A 13,602-nucleotide genomic window follows, 5' to 3' on the forward strand; every position below is an offset into this window, starting at 1 on the left:
TGCAACAGACTATAACTCAAGGAAAGCGTAAGGGAATAGCAGGGCCGAAACTTTGCTTAAATTGTTATATGAATTGATGTGCACAAACGCACACACCAGAATATATATATACAACATAAAGATCACCTATAAGCTAAAATAGACTCCTCCACTTCTGTGATCAGCCAATCAGCATTATCATATGAGCAGAGTATGCGGCTATGACATTAGTACAAACTTCCCAATTTCCAGTGCCTATTGAGTGGCAATATTTCCATTTCACAAACCAGTAGAGCAACTCGCCTATAATGTTGCCACTAGTGAATGATTGAGGTGTCTGTCTGAGTTACAGGTTTCTGTGAAGGGACAGGTGTTGATTTCTCTCACAAATGTTCATCTCTGTGCCAAATGAAACAATTCTCTTTTCTTTTTTGTTGAGGTGACTAAGGTAAAGTGAATCATGACATCTTTATTAGTTGTGCTTTGTGGAAATTAATTGTACGTGACCGAGTCTCATGATGTGAGTGCAATTAGCTGACTAAATTGAGAGAGACGAGAGGAGATGTCATTTTGCGTTGATACAAATGGAGCACGGGAACACGGTTGTGTATTGCACATAATTGAGTGCCATCTCACAGGGAAGCCAAGTCGATTTGTTTAATCACGTCAGGTTTGTTTGTTTGATGGCTACGAAACCAAGCAGTTAGTGTTGAGCTCTGTCACCTATGAGCTGAGACGTCTGCCGTTTGACTCCAGAATCCATAGTGAAGGAGGAGCAGGGAAGAGCATTTTAATTAGGATATTTTCAAGTACATTAAAAGTTTTAGAACACCTACATTTTTCCAGTTTTCATTGAAATGTAATGTCTCAATGTACTCTGAAATTAAAGCATAGAACAAATAAACAATTTGAAATAAAAACAATTTGTTTAACAAAATTTAACCCCTTAAATTGACAAACCCCTCTGGTACCTTAAAAGGGCACCAAATCCATGTTCTTCTTTAATCCCATGTGTACTCTTCACTGTTGTTGTTTGCAACGTGTTTGGTATCCCATGAAAGCTGAGACTCTCGACTTTCTAATGATGTGAATCATTCTCTGATTCTGATATGCTTAAGAGGGTGTAGTAACACAGTATATAACTCTGAAATGTACATTATTTTTCAGTTTTTAGTAACCTAAACATTTTTTTTTAACCTCTGGCAGTTTACCACTTACCTTTGTACTATTTCAGGTTGTTCACTGGACTTGAACTGCTAACATTTCAATAAAAACTGGAAAAATCGGGGTGTTCTAAAACTGTTGACCGGTAGTGTAAAGGAAAAGTACTGTTGATCCAGGATACCAGAACCCCTTCGCCGTTATCTAGTCACCAGTGATAACCAGGATGATAACCTGTTACAACATGAGAACGGCTTTTCCTGCGTGGGAACTGACAGGGTTAAACTGTGCTGCTCTCCCTGATAGCTGAATCAAAGAAGCGACCCCCAGGCTTCATATGCTTTTGCTTCATATGATCTAGCCACCTACTGCATATAGCCTCTGCCTTCCCACAATGCAAAGCACAACAGAACATCTAGTGAGCAGGCAGCATCCAATTTCCACATCCTCTGAAAGACAGAGCATTTTGAATGTTCTGGCTGCATTGTGTGTTGATTATTTTAATGATGGTTAGCTGGAGTGATGGGGTGCTAAGGTTCATCTTAACGAAATGAAACAAGACAATAGCGAGAGACTTCACAAGGACTGAAAGCGAACGGTGCTACGTCAGTGACAGGAGCAAAATTGCCTTGTTAAAACAACTGGAAATCAAAGGTTAAGTGGAGGAATGTTGACGAATAGGCCGCCCCTGTCAGATCCTGCCAGCCTCAAAGACACTGACGTCACCTCGAACTAGTATGGACGTAAAAGGTATAATGAGCCACTGGGATGAAGAGTCCTTTATTGTGTAGTTCCACAGGGTCACGGCATTGCATAGTGCACTGCGCAGTGTGTGTGTGAATCAATATAATTATGCTGGGAGGCAGAGACTACTTCTTGGCCACTTTTACATATCATCTCATCATCCCAGTCTTTGTGTTTTTAGTGGAATGAGACCAGAGTGTTTGGCCCCAGCTGGAGATCTGCCTCCTGACCCTCCCTGAACCACGCCAGCACTGCGCCCACCCTCTGGGTCTCTCCTGCTTGATTTGTTTGACTTTTCCAGAAGAAAGCCTCCACCTGCTTTTGCTAGTGTCAAGACCCATCCTCTCCAAGGCTGCACCCCTCCCAGGCCCTGCTTCTGTATTATAGATGTGCTTCGGAAACCAGAGCTGAATGCCCTCACCCTCGGCTCCCTTATCCGTCCTGACACATGTGCCTCGCGTGTGGCCATACAAAATTCGCTGCCTGCTGTTATATCCCCTTGAGCTGCTCGGGCTGAGCTAATGACACGGCGCTTCCTCAGCCAGACAAGATGGACTCTAATTAAATGGCTCTTCGTGGGGGGGATTCTCAGGAGATCTTAGCCATCTTATCACGGCCTAACTGAAATGTTAGCCTTCTTTCATGGCCAACGGTGGGTCTTGATCTGTTTGATCAAACCTGGCCCAGTCACCTTTTAAGAGACTAAAGCTGGGCCCACACACAAGTGCCCCAGCTGGTACCTCTACAGCTCGCTAATTGGAACGATTTGTGCCCAAATTGCTCCAAGTGCTGTAGAGTTGAGGCTTTTTCAAACGAGATATTAGAGCTGAGACTGTCGGGTGCTGTGATCTGGGGAGGACCTTCAGTGGTGTCGGAGAATAACGGCTCATCGAGGCTGCAATGGCACGCAGAAATCAAGCCTCAGCAGCATTCAGAGATGTTGTAAAAGGTTTTTTGAGGATGGTGGCGGGGGCAGAATGTCTGTGACAGGTTAACTATCTAGATATCTAATCTGTGACCACGGTTTACTAAAGGAAAGAACTTGTAGCGTGTGTGGACTCTCACAGTCTTTTCTCTCTCTCTCTCTCTCTCTCTCTCTCTCTCTCTCTCTCTCTCTCTCTCTGCAGAGGTCTGACCCCCAGCTCCTGGCTCAGTTCTACTACGCTGATGAGGAGCTCAACCAGGTGGCCACCGAGCTGGACAGCCTGGACGGCAGGAAGGACCCGCAGAGATGTACCCTCCTAGTCAACCAGTTCAGGTCCTGCCAGGTAAGGCTTATTTATGTATCATTTCTCCATTTCAGTGCTGAGTGCTTCCTCTGCCACCTAATCTAACCTCATTGCTAAGGCCAATTTGCCCAATTTTAAAAATGAAACATTAGGGAGGTGGATCAAGGGGGAAATATCATTTTTTTTGTTTTTGTTCTTGGATTTTGAGCCAATGCAAATGTGATGGCTGGAGTGTCTGCAGTGCCTGGGGGAGAGTCGCTGTGTGAATAGAACTTCTCTGCTCGGGTCTCTGCGGACAGGCATGACAGCAGAGGTCCGAGCAGTGGAAAAGGGGCTAAAAGATGATCATGGGCAGGAGGGATAGAGGATTATCTAACTGCCTTTGAGAATGTATTTAGAAGTAGACAAGTATTTTTAGGTTTCATTGCAGCTACCTAGTCTTTGGCATTGTGTTGGACTCTCTCTCAAAGCGTTTTCTTTATTTTCCACATATTTGCCTATGCTACACAAATACGGCACATGGAGTTTTTAATGTCCAGATCCCCACTGAAAAAGGTGAATGTTTTTATTTTCATGTAAGGTTGTATAACTACTGCTTGGACGCTTACCTGGATCAAAGACTTGCCAAAGCTTCAGTCCTATAGAGGTATTGTGGACATCTGTTAAATGGATCATTACACAGCAGGCCCTGGACTGTTGCCCTTGTGATACAGTTACAGAGCCCTGCCACATTAGAATGAGACACTTTGACTTTCAGATAACACAGGTGCAATAAAACTCCAGTCATAAAACAACACTTTCCCAAACACTGGACTATGTGATGTCCTAGCCTTATTCATCATCCTGGAACTTATATAATATTTTACAGAAGGCTGCCATCTGTGACGAGTGTTGTGGCAGATTCTCATTTTCATGTGGCAGGCCTATGACTAAGCACTCGACTTTTTAGCAGACTCTTTTCTTCTCCCCTCTGTGTTCTCTTAAGCGTCTCTTATGAGATGCGTGACAGTGTTTAATATGAAAGGCATGGTATTATCCTCTTGTCGTGTGGTTTCCTCGTGTTCTTCTTAAGTCGACACTTTGCTTTTATGCGTAAAGAAAGGGGCTGCCAGACTTCAGCTGAGGCAGGCGTGGTGCTGTGCTTTGGTGAGTGCTGGGCGTTGGTGACGGTGGTACTTTCTGCTGACAGCCACTCACAGGCCAACAACGCGCCTGACCCAGTTACCTTGAGCAGCCTTCCTTCCTCAGGACTGTTGTCAAGGCAGCAGAAACTCTGGAGACTGGAGGCTGATGTAAGGTTTTTCACTGAGACGTTGGCCTCATGAATTTACCGGTAGAGAGAAATGGTGTGGCAAGATTGTACATAGACACAATTGAAAAAATCTCCTTTGAAGCCAAAATGAGGACTAGGGCAAAGGACGAATGACAAAAGTCTCCTGTCCAGTTCCATGTCTTTAGTAGGGTGTAATCCCCTCGCAGTGGTTATTTGGTTACTCAGTCCTGTTTGGGGTTTGGTAGGAGTCTGTGGTTTCCACCATATTGCCCTGTGTCATTTCTTACCAACATTGTACTATATTAGACAGTGATGTATTCTGTAGGACTGCAAACCTAGACTCAATTTGGCTGAAGGTCTCAGAAAATCCAAACCGTAGATTTCTTTGTATTTTCTCCAACCTCACCTTGACCGAGCAAGCCCTGCTTTTCTGTGCGTGACTTTGGAAAGTGCCACCTTCCCTGCATGCTTCTTGGAAGGTGGCTATACAATTTTTCCCTTTGAGACCCACATAAAAAGTTTATTTAGGAAGAAAATACAATACATGTAAAATACATAAGGAGTCAGAGGGATGGCTGTCTTGTGGATCTGAACCACCTGCTGGTAGCACCGTCTGCTTTTGATGGGCTGCTATGGGCAAACGTTTCTCTGGGGGCAATAGAGCAACAGACCAACAGTTTCTCTTTGTAAATGGGAGAGCTGGGGGATTATTCACGGCAAGCAATTAAAAGGTTGCAGTGTTTGAAGCCCTGAGCGGACCCAGGCGGCCAGCTCCGGGAGCCACTTAATAAGGTCAAGGCTTGGCCTCCTGCCAGCTCGCACAGTCCAGCTCTCTGTCGCACAGGAAATAGCAGACAACCCGCCCTCCCTCCCATCCTACTTCCCTCCCTCCCTCCCATCCTACTTCCCTCCCTCTCCCATTGCTGTGCTCCGCTCCCTCTCTGCCTCCATTGTCCTCTTTCAATGCCCATCACACTTAGCTTTCATTTCTCTCTCCTTCAGTCATCCTCTACCAGCCTCTTCATTCGCTTCATTCGTGTCTCTCCTTCCAGCAGTTTCCCTTTATATCTCTCCGTCTCCATCCGTGTCTCTCTCCATTCCTCTCTCTCTCCTTCCATTGCATATGTGACATTGAGTGGCCATGGGCACCAGGATAGTGTGAGGAAGTATTTATCTTGCACTTTTAAAGTTTCCATCCTTGATTCTACTTAGAAAAGAGGACCTGTTTTGGGGATTGCGCTTGCTTCCTAATTTGTTTTTGCTTCCTAATGCCTTACAGATGACTTCAAAGCCACAGCGCACAGTGCAGCTGGACTCCGGCCCCCTTTTCATGTCCGCATTGTAAAGGACACGCATTACAGCAGATATTATTCAGTGCATGGTCTTTAAGTCTGTTACGACCCAGTAAATCTGTCCTCCCCTCTGTAAGAGTCGATTTATTCTGGTATGCACATGTATGCTGAATGGCAGACGGCGCTAGCCCTGCAGTGCAGCGATGCAATGTTAGAGACATGCCAAACCCCTTTTTTTGCAACGCATACATTTATCTTCCATCCACATGTATGAGCTGTCTTGTCTGACTCATTTTAAAAGCCTGTTGGCTGTCATTTGTTAGAAATCCTCGAAAGGACACCTGGCTTTCACTTCGGCTGTCAGCAGTCACAAGACAGGTGCGCTGACATCAGTGCTGTCATGGCAGACAAAACCAGGATGGGATGTTTTCAAGATTTTATATTATTATTATTATTATTATTATTATTATTATTATTATTATTATTATTATTATTATGGGTTCTGTGGGAGTGAGGAGTCCTCAATAATCAGCCTGTTAATCTCCTGTAATCAAATGGGATTCATTCCACTTCTCTGTAAATCCCACCTGTGACATTTTAAGAGAAGCCCTGCTGTGTGCCATGTGCCAGGGATTGGCTTAACCTCTGACCTGCTGGCTGGTTCCGCCAGATGGTCAGATGGCTGATGGAGCATGTTTAAATATTAATACTCACATGTCTGTTTGCATGTGTGCTTTTGTATCCCGTGGGCAGAATTATTTTAAAATCCTCAAAATTGTGACCTAGGACACATCTCTGTTTTCGTAAGTGGAATGCATATATATTCATGTTTTTATTGTAGTGCACCAAAATGTATTTTTGAACCGGATTATTTTATTTGAGTGGATGAAATGGTATTTCATTTTCAAGTAGATGTAAAATCACAGTGGGAGGTACTCTTTAAAACCAGCAAACAAACAAACAACTACAACAAAAAATGTAAATAGTGCAAAATGTTACATCTCTTTGCAGATCATTGCCTGAGGAAATATAGTGAAATTTCAGCAACTGACTGGAACAGATTATCCCATCTGTTTATGGAAAGCCTGATCTGTAGCTCTGCATGAGGTTCCTGCGTTCTGCACCCTGCATGCTTTGCATTTTAGCAACATTACATAAGCAGGCAAACTTCCTAGCTGTCAGTGAAAAAGCACGCAGAAGTCAAGAACGATGCCCAAATGCCCATTATCTGATCAGAGGTGGAAATCCCTCCCCAAAAAAATGATATAGAGGCACATTATACCAGTTCATTAACGGAGCCCCTGTTCTCACTCAACAGTGTCTATTGGTTTTGCAGAGATTTACAGCAGTCGAACGGCTATGACACAAACCACCCACACAGGGTCCCTGTAGTATGTTTTAACTTCTTTTTTTTTTTCTTTTCTTCTTATTCTCATGTGTGTTAATCCTGTACACATAAAACGGTTGGCAACAAAACAAAAAAAAATCAGTGCACACACATCCATCACAGGACACAAATTGTGTGTGTGCAAAAATAAAAGCTAAACCCCACCGTGCTGCAGTGTGTATTATCTGTGTGTGTGTCTGCTCTGCAGTTATGTTCAGCTGGTCAGCAGCAGCACTGTACTACAGAGAGAAGCCTGGTCTCCACAAGGAGGCGTCAGGGAGCGTAATCTCAGTGGGTTTTGCTTCATTGTTCATCCGGAATTGATTGTCATACTGTGAACAGGTCATCTGATCCACTCTTTATCTCTGAAAATAGAAACCGCATTTTCAGTCACACTACCAGATACCTCTGCGGCTATGCTACCTAAATAACTTCAGGATCTCTGAAAGATTTGCTCCTGCAGAAAGAATTACAGAAAACATATCAAAGAGTCTGTGGCTCTCAGTCTAAATGGTGTCTCGTAATTTTAGGGAGTCTGAGAGAGAAGCTGATACAACTTCTTTGACTTTAATTAAATTGTATTATATTATTATTCACCTGTGGTGCAGGTAAATCACACAAACAAAAAACAGAAATGTCGATTATAGTGCCTTATATAAGAAGTTTAGCTCTACAGGATGTGATGCCCAGCACATGTGTTGTATTTGCTGAAATCCAAAACCACTCTCTCTGCATGAGGACCATTACAGCACCCAGACAGTGTTGCGTAATCAGGCCGAGACTCCGAGCCGCTCTCGCCTGCTGCCGACATTGCAGTGACCCCTCGCTGAGCTGGTGGAGATGAGCTTGCGGAGGCTTCATTAAAATCCTGTAGTGTATGAGCAGACGCCCGCGTCAGACAGCGAAAGCCTGTGTAGCAGCTCTGAGCTCCGGCGCTTTATCACAGCCCAGCACCTTCACAGGGCGCTGCAGAAGAGCAGCTGAGAGTTAAAAATAAGCCCAGAGATCTGTGCAGGTTTTCGACAGAATGAGAGAGTTAAAGAGGAATGAACTGAAGCAGACGGCAGCTCCCTAGCTGTGCTGCACACACATCAGTCCCCAGTTTGGTTTTAAGTAGATTTTGGGATCAGAAACGCACTTTCCTGACCATCACGTGGGAAGAATTCGGGTTTAAGATTTCTCCTAGTCCTAGACTGGATTTTACACTGTCAAGGGCTTTGTGTTTGGGTTTTGTTTTTTTAATTGCACACATCTGGCAAGTCTGTAATGCTTTGTTGGCAAGTGAGAGTGCGCAAGAAAAGAGACTCTCATTATGTGCAATTTGCAAAGGAAACATAATTAACTTGAATAATTAAGATCTGGATTATTTGCAAAGGCAAGTCCAACATCGCCGTCACCATCAATTACCCTGCCTTGAAGCTGTTCAGTGACTGACAGCCCTCCGTTCGTAATGCGTTTACATCCTCTCCTCTCTATTAAGGCTTGCCACTCCACCTCACTGCCTCTCACTTTTCATACACCAAGATTGGATCATTTGCATTTACATGTACTTCAAATACATGGGATATATTTTTAAAAGATTTTAGTCTGTAATCCATACTTGTTTTCATATATATGTTCAAAAAATACAGTAGAACCCACCATATAATTTGAATGTATAAATATACGGATTGTGGGGACTATGTGCTTACAGACCAGTATTATTCCCCAAAAGAGACGTACTTTAATTGCCCTGGTGCTTTAGCTACTGATAAAAACCTGTTTTAATGCTAACAAGCCTTGGTATTCAATGAATCAGTCCCTGAGAGTGCTCAGAAATGATTACAACCATGTCTTGGCAGAGGCCTCACATACAGCCTGCATACTGAGGTGGGTGTGCTTCCACCAGAGACCTGTTTAAAAGTACGATGCGTGTCATGACATGTCCTTCAGTGTCTTGATAATGCTCTTGGGTCAAAGGACCATGTCTCATCAGGTGAGGCAGGATTCCTACCAGACTGCCTGTATCCAGAGTATTTTGAACTGTCCACACTGAAGCTGTGGCGTTTCAGTAGTCATTGTCATGGTCTCTCTGAGTAGCACTGCCCCTCCGCTTGACTGGTGAATCAGAGTGATTAGTCTTCTGGCCTCCCAGCTTCGCAGCCGGCACTTTAACAATGTCATTTATGGCCACCGCCTCTATCCGTCACTGTTCCAGGGACCTTCACATAAATCTATGTAGCTTTTCACTCAATTAAACAGCCTCCAAAGGAATCTTCACCATCAGTCGCTTTTGACCCCGGTGAAAAATTCATTCTGAGACGGTGTGCTTTTTGACGCCAAAAGGAAGTGCCCTTTCTTCTATTCCTTCACTTCCCAAATAATTATACTTCAATTTTCACCCTAACAGGTTTAAGAGGAATAAAGATAAATCAGCGTCTACACATTCAAATTAATATTCATTTTTGATTGCACATCTAAAGGGAAGAATCAAATAAAAGTGACAAATAGCTCATCTTTGGACAGCTGCGACCTTCTCATGATTCGATCTCAGGCTGTCAACGGCTCGGGAAAATCGATGGGGTTTTGGTGAACGTGTGGGAGTGGAAGCTGCCGTCCCTGACGCTGAAAATCTTTTACCTGCACATCTCGGCTATTTCCAGTGATCAATCACTGCGAGAGCTCAAATCAAATCTGAAGAAAACCTGGCAGCAGACAGGGTAACTAAACGGAACAGCACAGAAGATGAAAAGTTAAAAGCATCTTTTCTTTTTTTTTTTTTCAGTTTTTTATCGTTTTAGTTTATTTGAAGGAACTGAAATGGTAACTTGACAGTCAAGTCCTGATCGTGGTTATCTGTACATGGGTAAACTCACTGTCCACATTGAATATCCGTGAAGTTACTCTCAAGTGTAAAATAAATATATATAAATAACCGCACAAGAATCACAGCTAGTGGTTCAGATGTTCACACTGAGTTATCAGCTCTTGATACAGAATTTGTGGCTCCATTGACTGGCTTTCTATGCCCCCTGTGAGCCCACTCTGGGTGCAACGAACTTGACGCTGCAGAGAGAGAGCAGCTGATCGGTTTCTCCCCTGCCTTCTGAGGGTCGCTTGGGGTATGCTGTCTCGCTCGCTCAGAGGAGAGACGGGCAAGGGGGGAGAGTTCATCCCTGGCTCATGCAGCTACGCCAACTCTTCCTGCCACTTCATACCCGAGTGCCGCTGAACTGCAGGGGATTAACGCCTGTGCAGCAGAAATAGACTGGAGGAGAGAAAAGCCTGGATGGGATCCAGGCGGCGAGCGATTTGGGTTGTGTGGTAATAAAGGTGCTGGATAAGCAGCTTGTCCCGCAGGCACGACGGCGCTTATGAGCACAGTGTTTCGCTTTATAAGATTAGGACGTGGAGAGTTGTAAAACCCTTTTGTAAGCCATTATTGCGATATGTTCATGCCGGCGGCGTGCAAGGCCTCCATTTGTTCTCGGCTGTTTGTGTTGCTTGTTTGTTTATTTACGCGTCTGTGTGTGTGTGATGATGAATTGAAGCTCCCGGGGAAGACACTGCGAGGGAGGCGGTGTTCGCAGCTCACTGCCAGTCATTGGGGGGCTGTCTTGTGAGCAGAGGCGTGGGGGGGGGAACACGAACTGAAGAGCAGTAGAGTTCGGTGGCGGCAGCTCAACTGGGTCCAGTAGTTCGTTATTTAGGTTTCAGTGCTCTTCCAAAGGCTTGTATTCATTAAATTGAATCTGCCTTTTATCTCGGCTGTCACTTATAAACATCTTAGTGACTTTTTAAGCTCTTTATTCAATGGATTGTAATTTTTAAGCACACACCATTCTCATTTAAAGGCACTGCTTTAATTGAATGAATTTAATATGCGTTATGTTGCATTAAACATTTTTTCATTAAGGAATTGTAGTGCTGAAATCTATAGACCGTGTCCCATTAGAATATTTCTCAGTGCTAAACCATGGGCAGTTATAGTCCTGCCCCCAACGTGAGCCATCCACACTGTGTGCAGACAGCTAGGATTGTGGGTATCTGTGCTAATGTGTGTGTGTGTGTGTGTGTCTTTGTGTCATTTGCAGGATAATGTGTTAAACATCATCAACCAAATCATGGATGAATGTATCCCTGACGACCGGGCGAATCGCGACTTCTGTGTGAAGTTCCCGGAGGAGATCCGTCACGACAACCTGGCGGGTCAGCTGTGGTTCGGGGCCGAGGTACGTGGCATCGCTTCCCGTTCCTTGACACCGACCGGGAAGCTGGATAGTGACTAGGAGGGTGGGGGAACCGAACCAGCAGGAAAGCTTGATTTGTCCCTAAATTCACCTGCGTCTTTCCAAGGGCAGCCGACCAGAACGTCAAACGTCGCACAAATAGAAATCGAAAACTAGAAGAAAGTTGGCACCATTCGTTTTCCTTTCCCACCTTCCTCAAAACTCATTTTCCCTTTCTAATGGGCCCCGCTGTGCTGCCAGCCGATATAACATGCAAAATTTACATTCAGACACCGTTCTAGCTTTGTTAATAGGCTGGACGGGAGAAGTTCGAGCTCTGGCCCAGCTTGAAAGGAGGTGTAGAAGAGAAAGCAAGCTCCCCGATTAATGATCTCACTCTCACAGCAGAAACCTCTCAGTTGCTGCATCTTAACCAGATTTCTGTAAGCACTGAGAGCCAAACCCTTCCTTCAGCCCCTGTCTGATAAGCTGAGGGGGCATAGGGATAGTGCTAGTTCCACACACTTCTTCTCAAAAACCTGAAGGTGCCCCTGGAGAAGCTGTTTCATGTGAGAACAGCATGCATTTAAGCTTTTAGTCCATTAAAAATAGTCTTTCAAGTCCTTTCAAAGTAGTCTAGACTGTGGCTATGTGATGTGCCAGTGAGAAATTGGAGTGTAACAGTCTCTCCTGGCCTGGAAAGTCCCTGTATAGACTCTCTTGTAAGGGGGCATCCTGCGAGCTCCTGCCAGAGTGACGTGAGGAGTCTTACAATCACTGTTGATTGCGGAGCAGCCTCCCACACCAGGGAATCAGAAATCAGCCGTGTAAATCTGATTAACTCTTATTCTAAACAGTTTAGGGCCTGTGGGCTTTGGCAATTAATCAATTGCGTTAAGGTCAGACATGTTTATTAAGATCCCCAGTCTTGTAAGCGGTTTTCCCCGTCAGGCTAATGAAGTCGTCCGGAAGGCAGTGATGTATCTTGTGGAAGGTTTCCTGTTTGAGACGGGGGGCTCCAGGCCCCAGAGCGATGGAGGCCTAATGGGCCAGAGAAATATGATATTCACTTATCAAGAACAAGCTGTAATCTGAAGTACAGTAGCTGGCTCCCTACATTGTGGCGGCTTCAGTTGTAGAACTCGCCACGGATGGAAGTGTTTTCGGAGAAGATGATTAATGAATAAAGATTTAAAAGCCAATTGTGGAATAAGTAACTGTGAATACCTGTGCCCAGTACATATTCTAAGAGCAGAAGTGTTATTTCTCCCTTCTCCTTGTTGTGTTGTATTATATACTCTAGTTCTTGGCCAATTGCCAAAGAATTCTAATATAGTAGAATTGTCCATTTCCCTCACTTTTTTCCTGTCGTTGATGAGTCCTAGAAATCTGCCAAAATAGAAAGTCTAATTTCACCCGGAAAAGACTTGGAAAATAGGTATAAATTGACTTGGGTGTTCTGTGTCTTTCCTGACTCTCTCTCGATCTTCACCTTCCCCCCCCCCTCCCTCCCTCTCTCTCTCTCTCTACTCAGTGTCTGGCAGCCGGCTCCATCATCATGAACCGGGAGATCGAGAGCATGGCCATGAGGCCGCTGGCCAAGGACCTGACCCGCAGCCTGGAGGAGGTGCGCAACATCACCCGGGACCAGGCGCTGCGTGACCTCAACACCTACACAGACAAGATGAGGGAGGCACTGCGCCACTTCGACGCGCTCTTCGCAGAGTTCGAGCTCAGGTGGGAGAGAGTGCAGGAGAGAGATCCCATGTTGCTCATCCTCTCACAGTCCATGTACAGGCGAAGCCCCTTCCTAAGCCAGACACAGTGATGTATTGCATTTGCCAGTGTAAGCTCTCTAGTGAAAGGATTGTCCCGAGGTCTAGTTATTGACGCATGTTGATATAGCACCTGCCTGCTCTTCTCTGTGACCCCAATCAGTGGGTACTGTCAACCACTACCCAGCGCAATTAATTTAATAGTGCCTACAGCTATTACCAAATGTGCTTTTATTCTCCAGCCAGGTCTTCCTGAGACCAGTGTACCTGTTTCCTTGCATTGAATCTGGCTGTGCTTTGATAAACTATGCCATTTATGCCAATGCTTCTACATTTTTAAAACCACCATACAATTTCTTTACTGCCCTCCACAATCAACTGGTTTATTGTGAGAAGGAGAGGTGTTCAATCGCACGTGTCTGCCTGAGCCCTGATGAGGAACGCTCACCAGTCACGTGTTTCTGGTGGTCCTCTCAGTCGAGGGGCGCTTCAGAAATTGCCTGGACCGCCCTCAGAGCCCCAACTGCCAGCTCTGATTTCTGTGTTCAGTGGAG

General features: G+C 44.9%; 1 protein-coding gene across 3 annotated transcripts in view; it reads left to right on the forward strand.

The window, feature by feature from the left end:
- zfyve28 (zinc finger, FYVE domain containing 28) overlaps positions 1–13,602 on the forward strand; it is a 114,133-nt gene that overhangs the window by 75,269 nt on the left and 25,262 nt on the right. For all 3 annotated transcript variants that reach the window (XM_066718306.1, XM_066718307.1, XM_066718308.1), the window contains exons 2-4: positions 3,012–3,152; positions 11,139–11,276; positions 12,808–13,010. In XM_066718306.1, coding sequence (XP_066574403.1) covers positions 3,012–3,152; positions 11,139–11,276; positions 12,808–13,010 — 482 coding nt within the window. The remainder of the gene's footprint in view (positions 1–3,011; positions 3,153–11,138; positions 11,277–12,807; positions 13,011–13,602) is intronic.

This window comes from Amia ocellicauda, chromosome 12 (genome assembly GCF_036373705.1).
Source record: "Amia ocellicauda isolate fAmiCal2 chromosome 12, fAmiCal2.hap1, whole genome shotgun sequence".
NCBI lineage: Eukaryota > Metazoa > Chordata > Actinopteri > Amiiformes > Amiidae > Amia > Amia ocellicauda.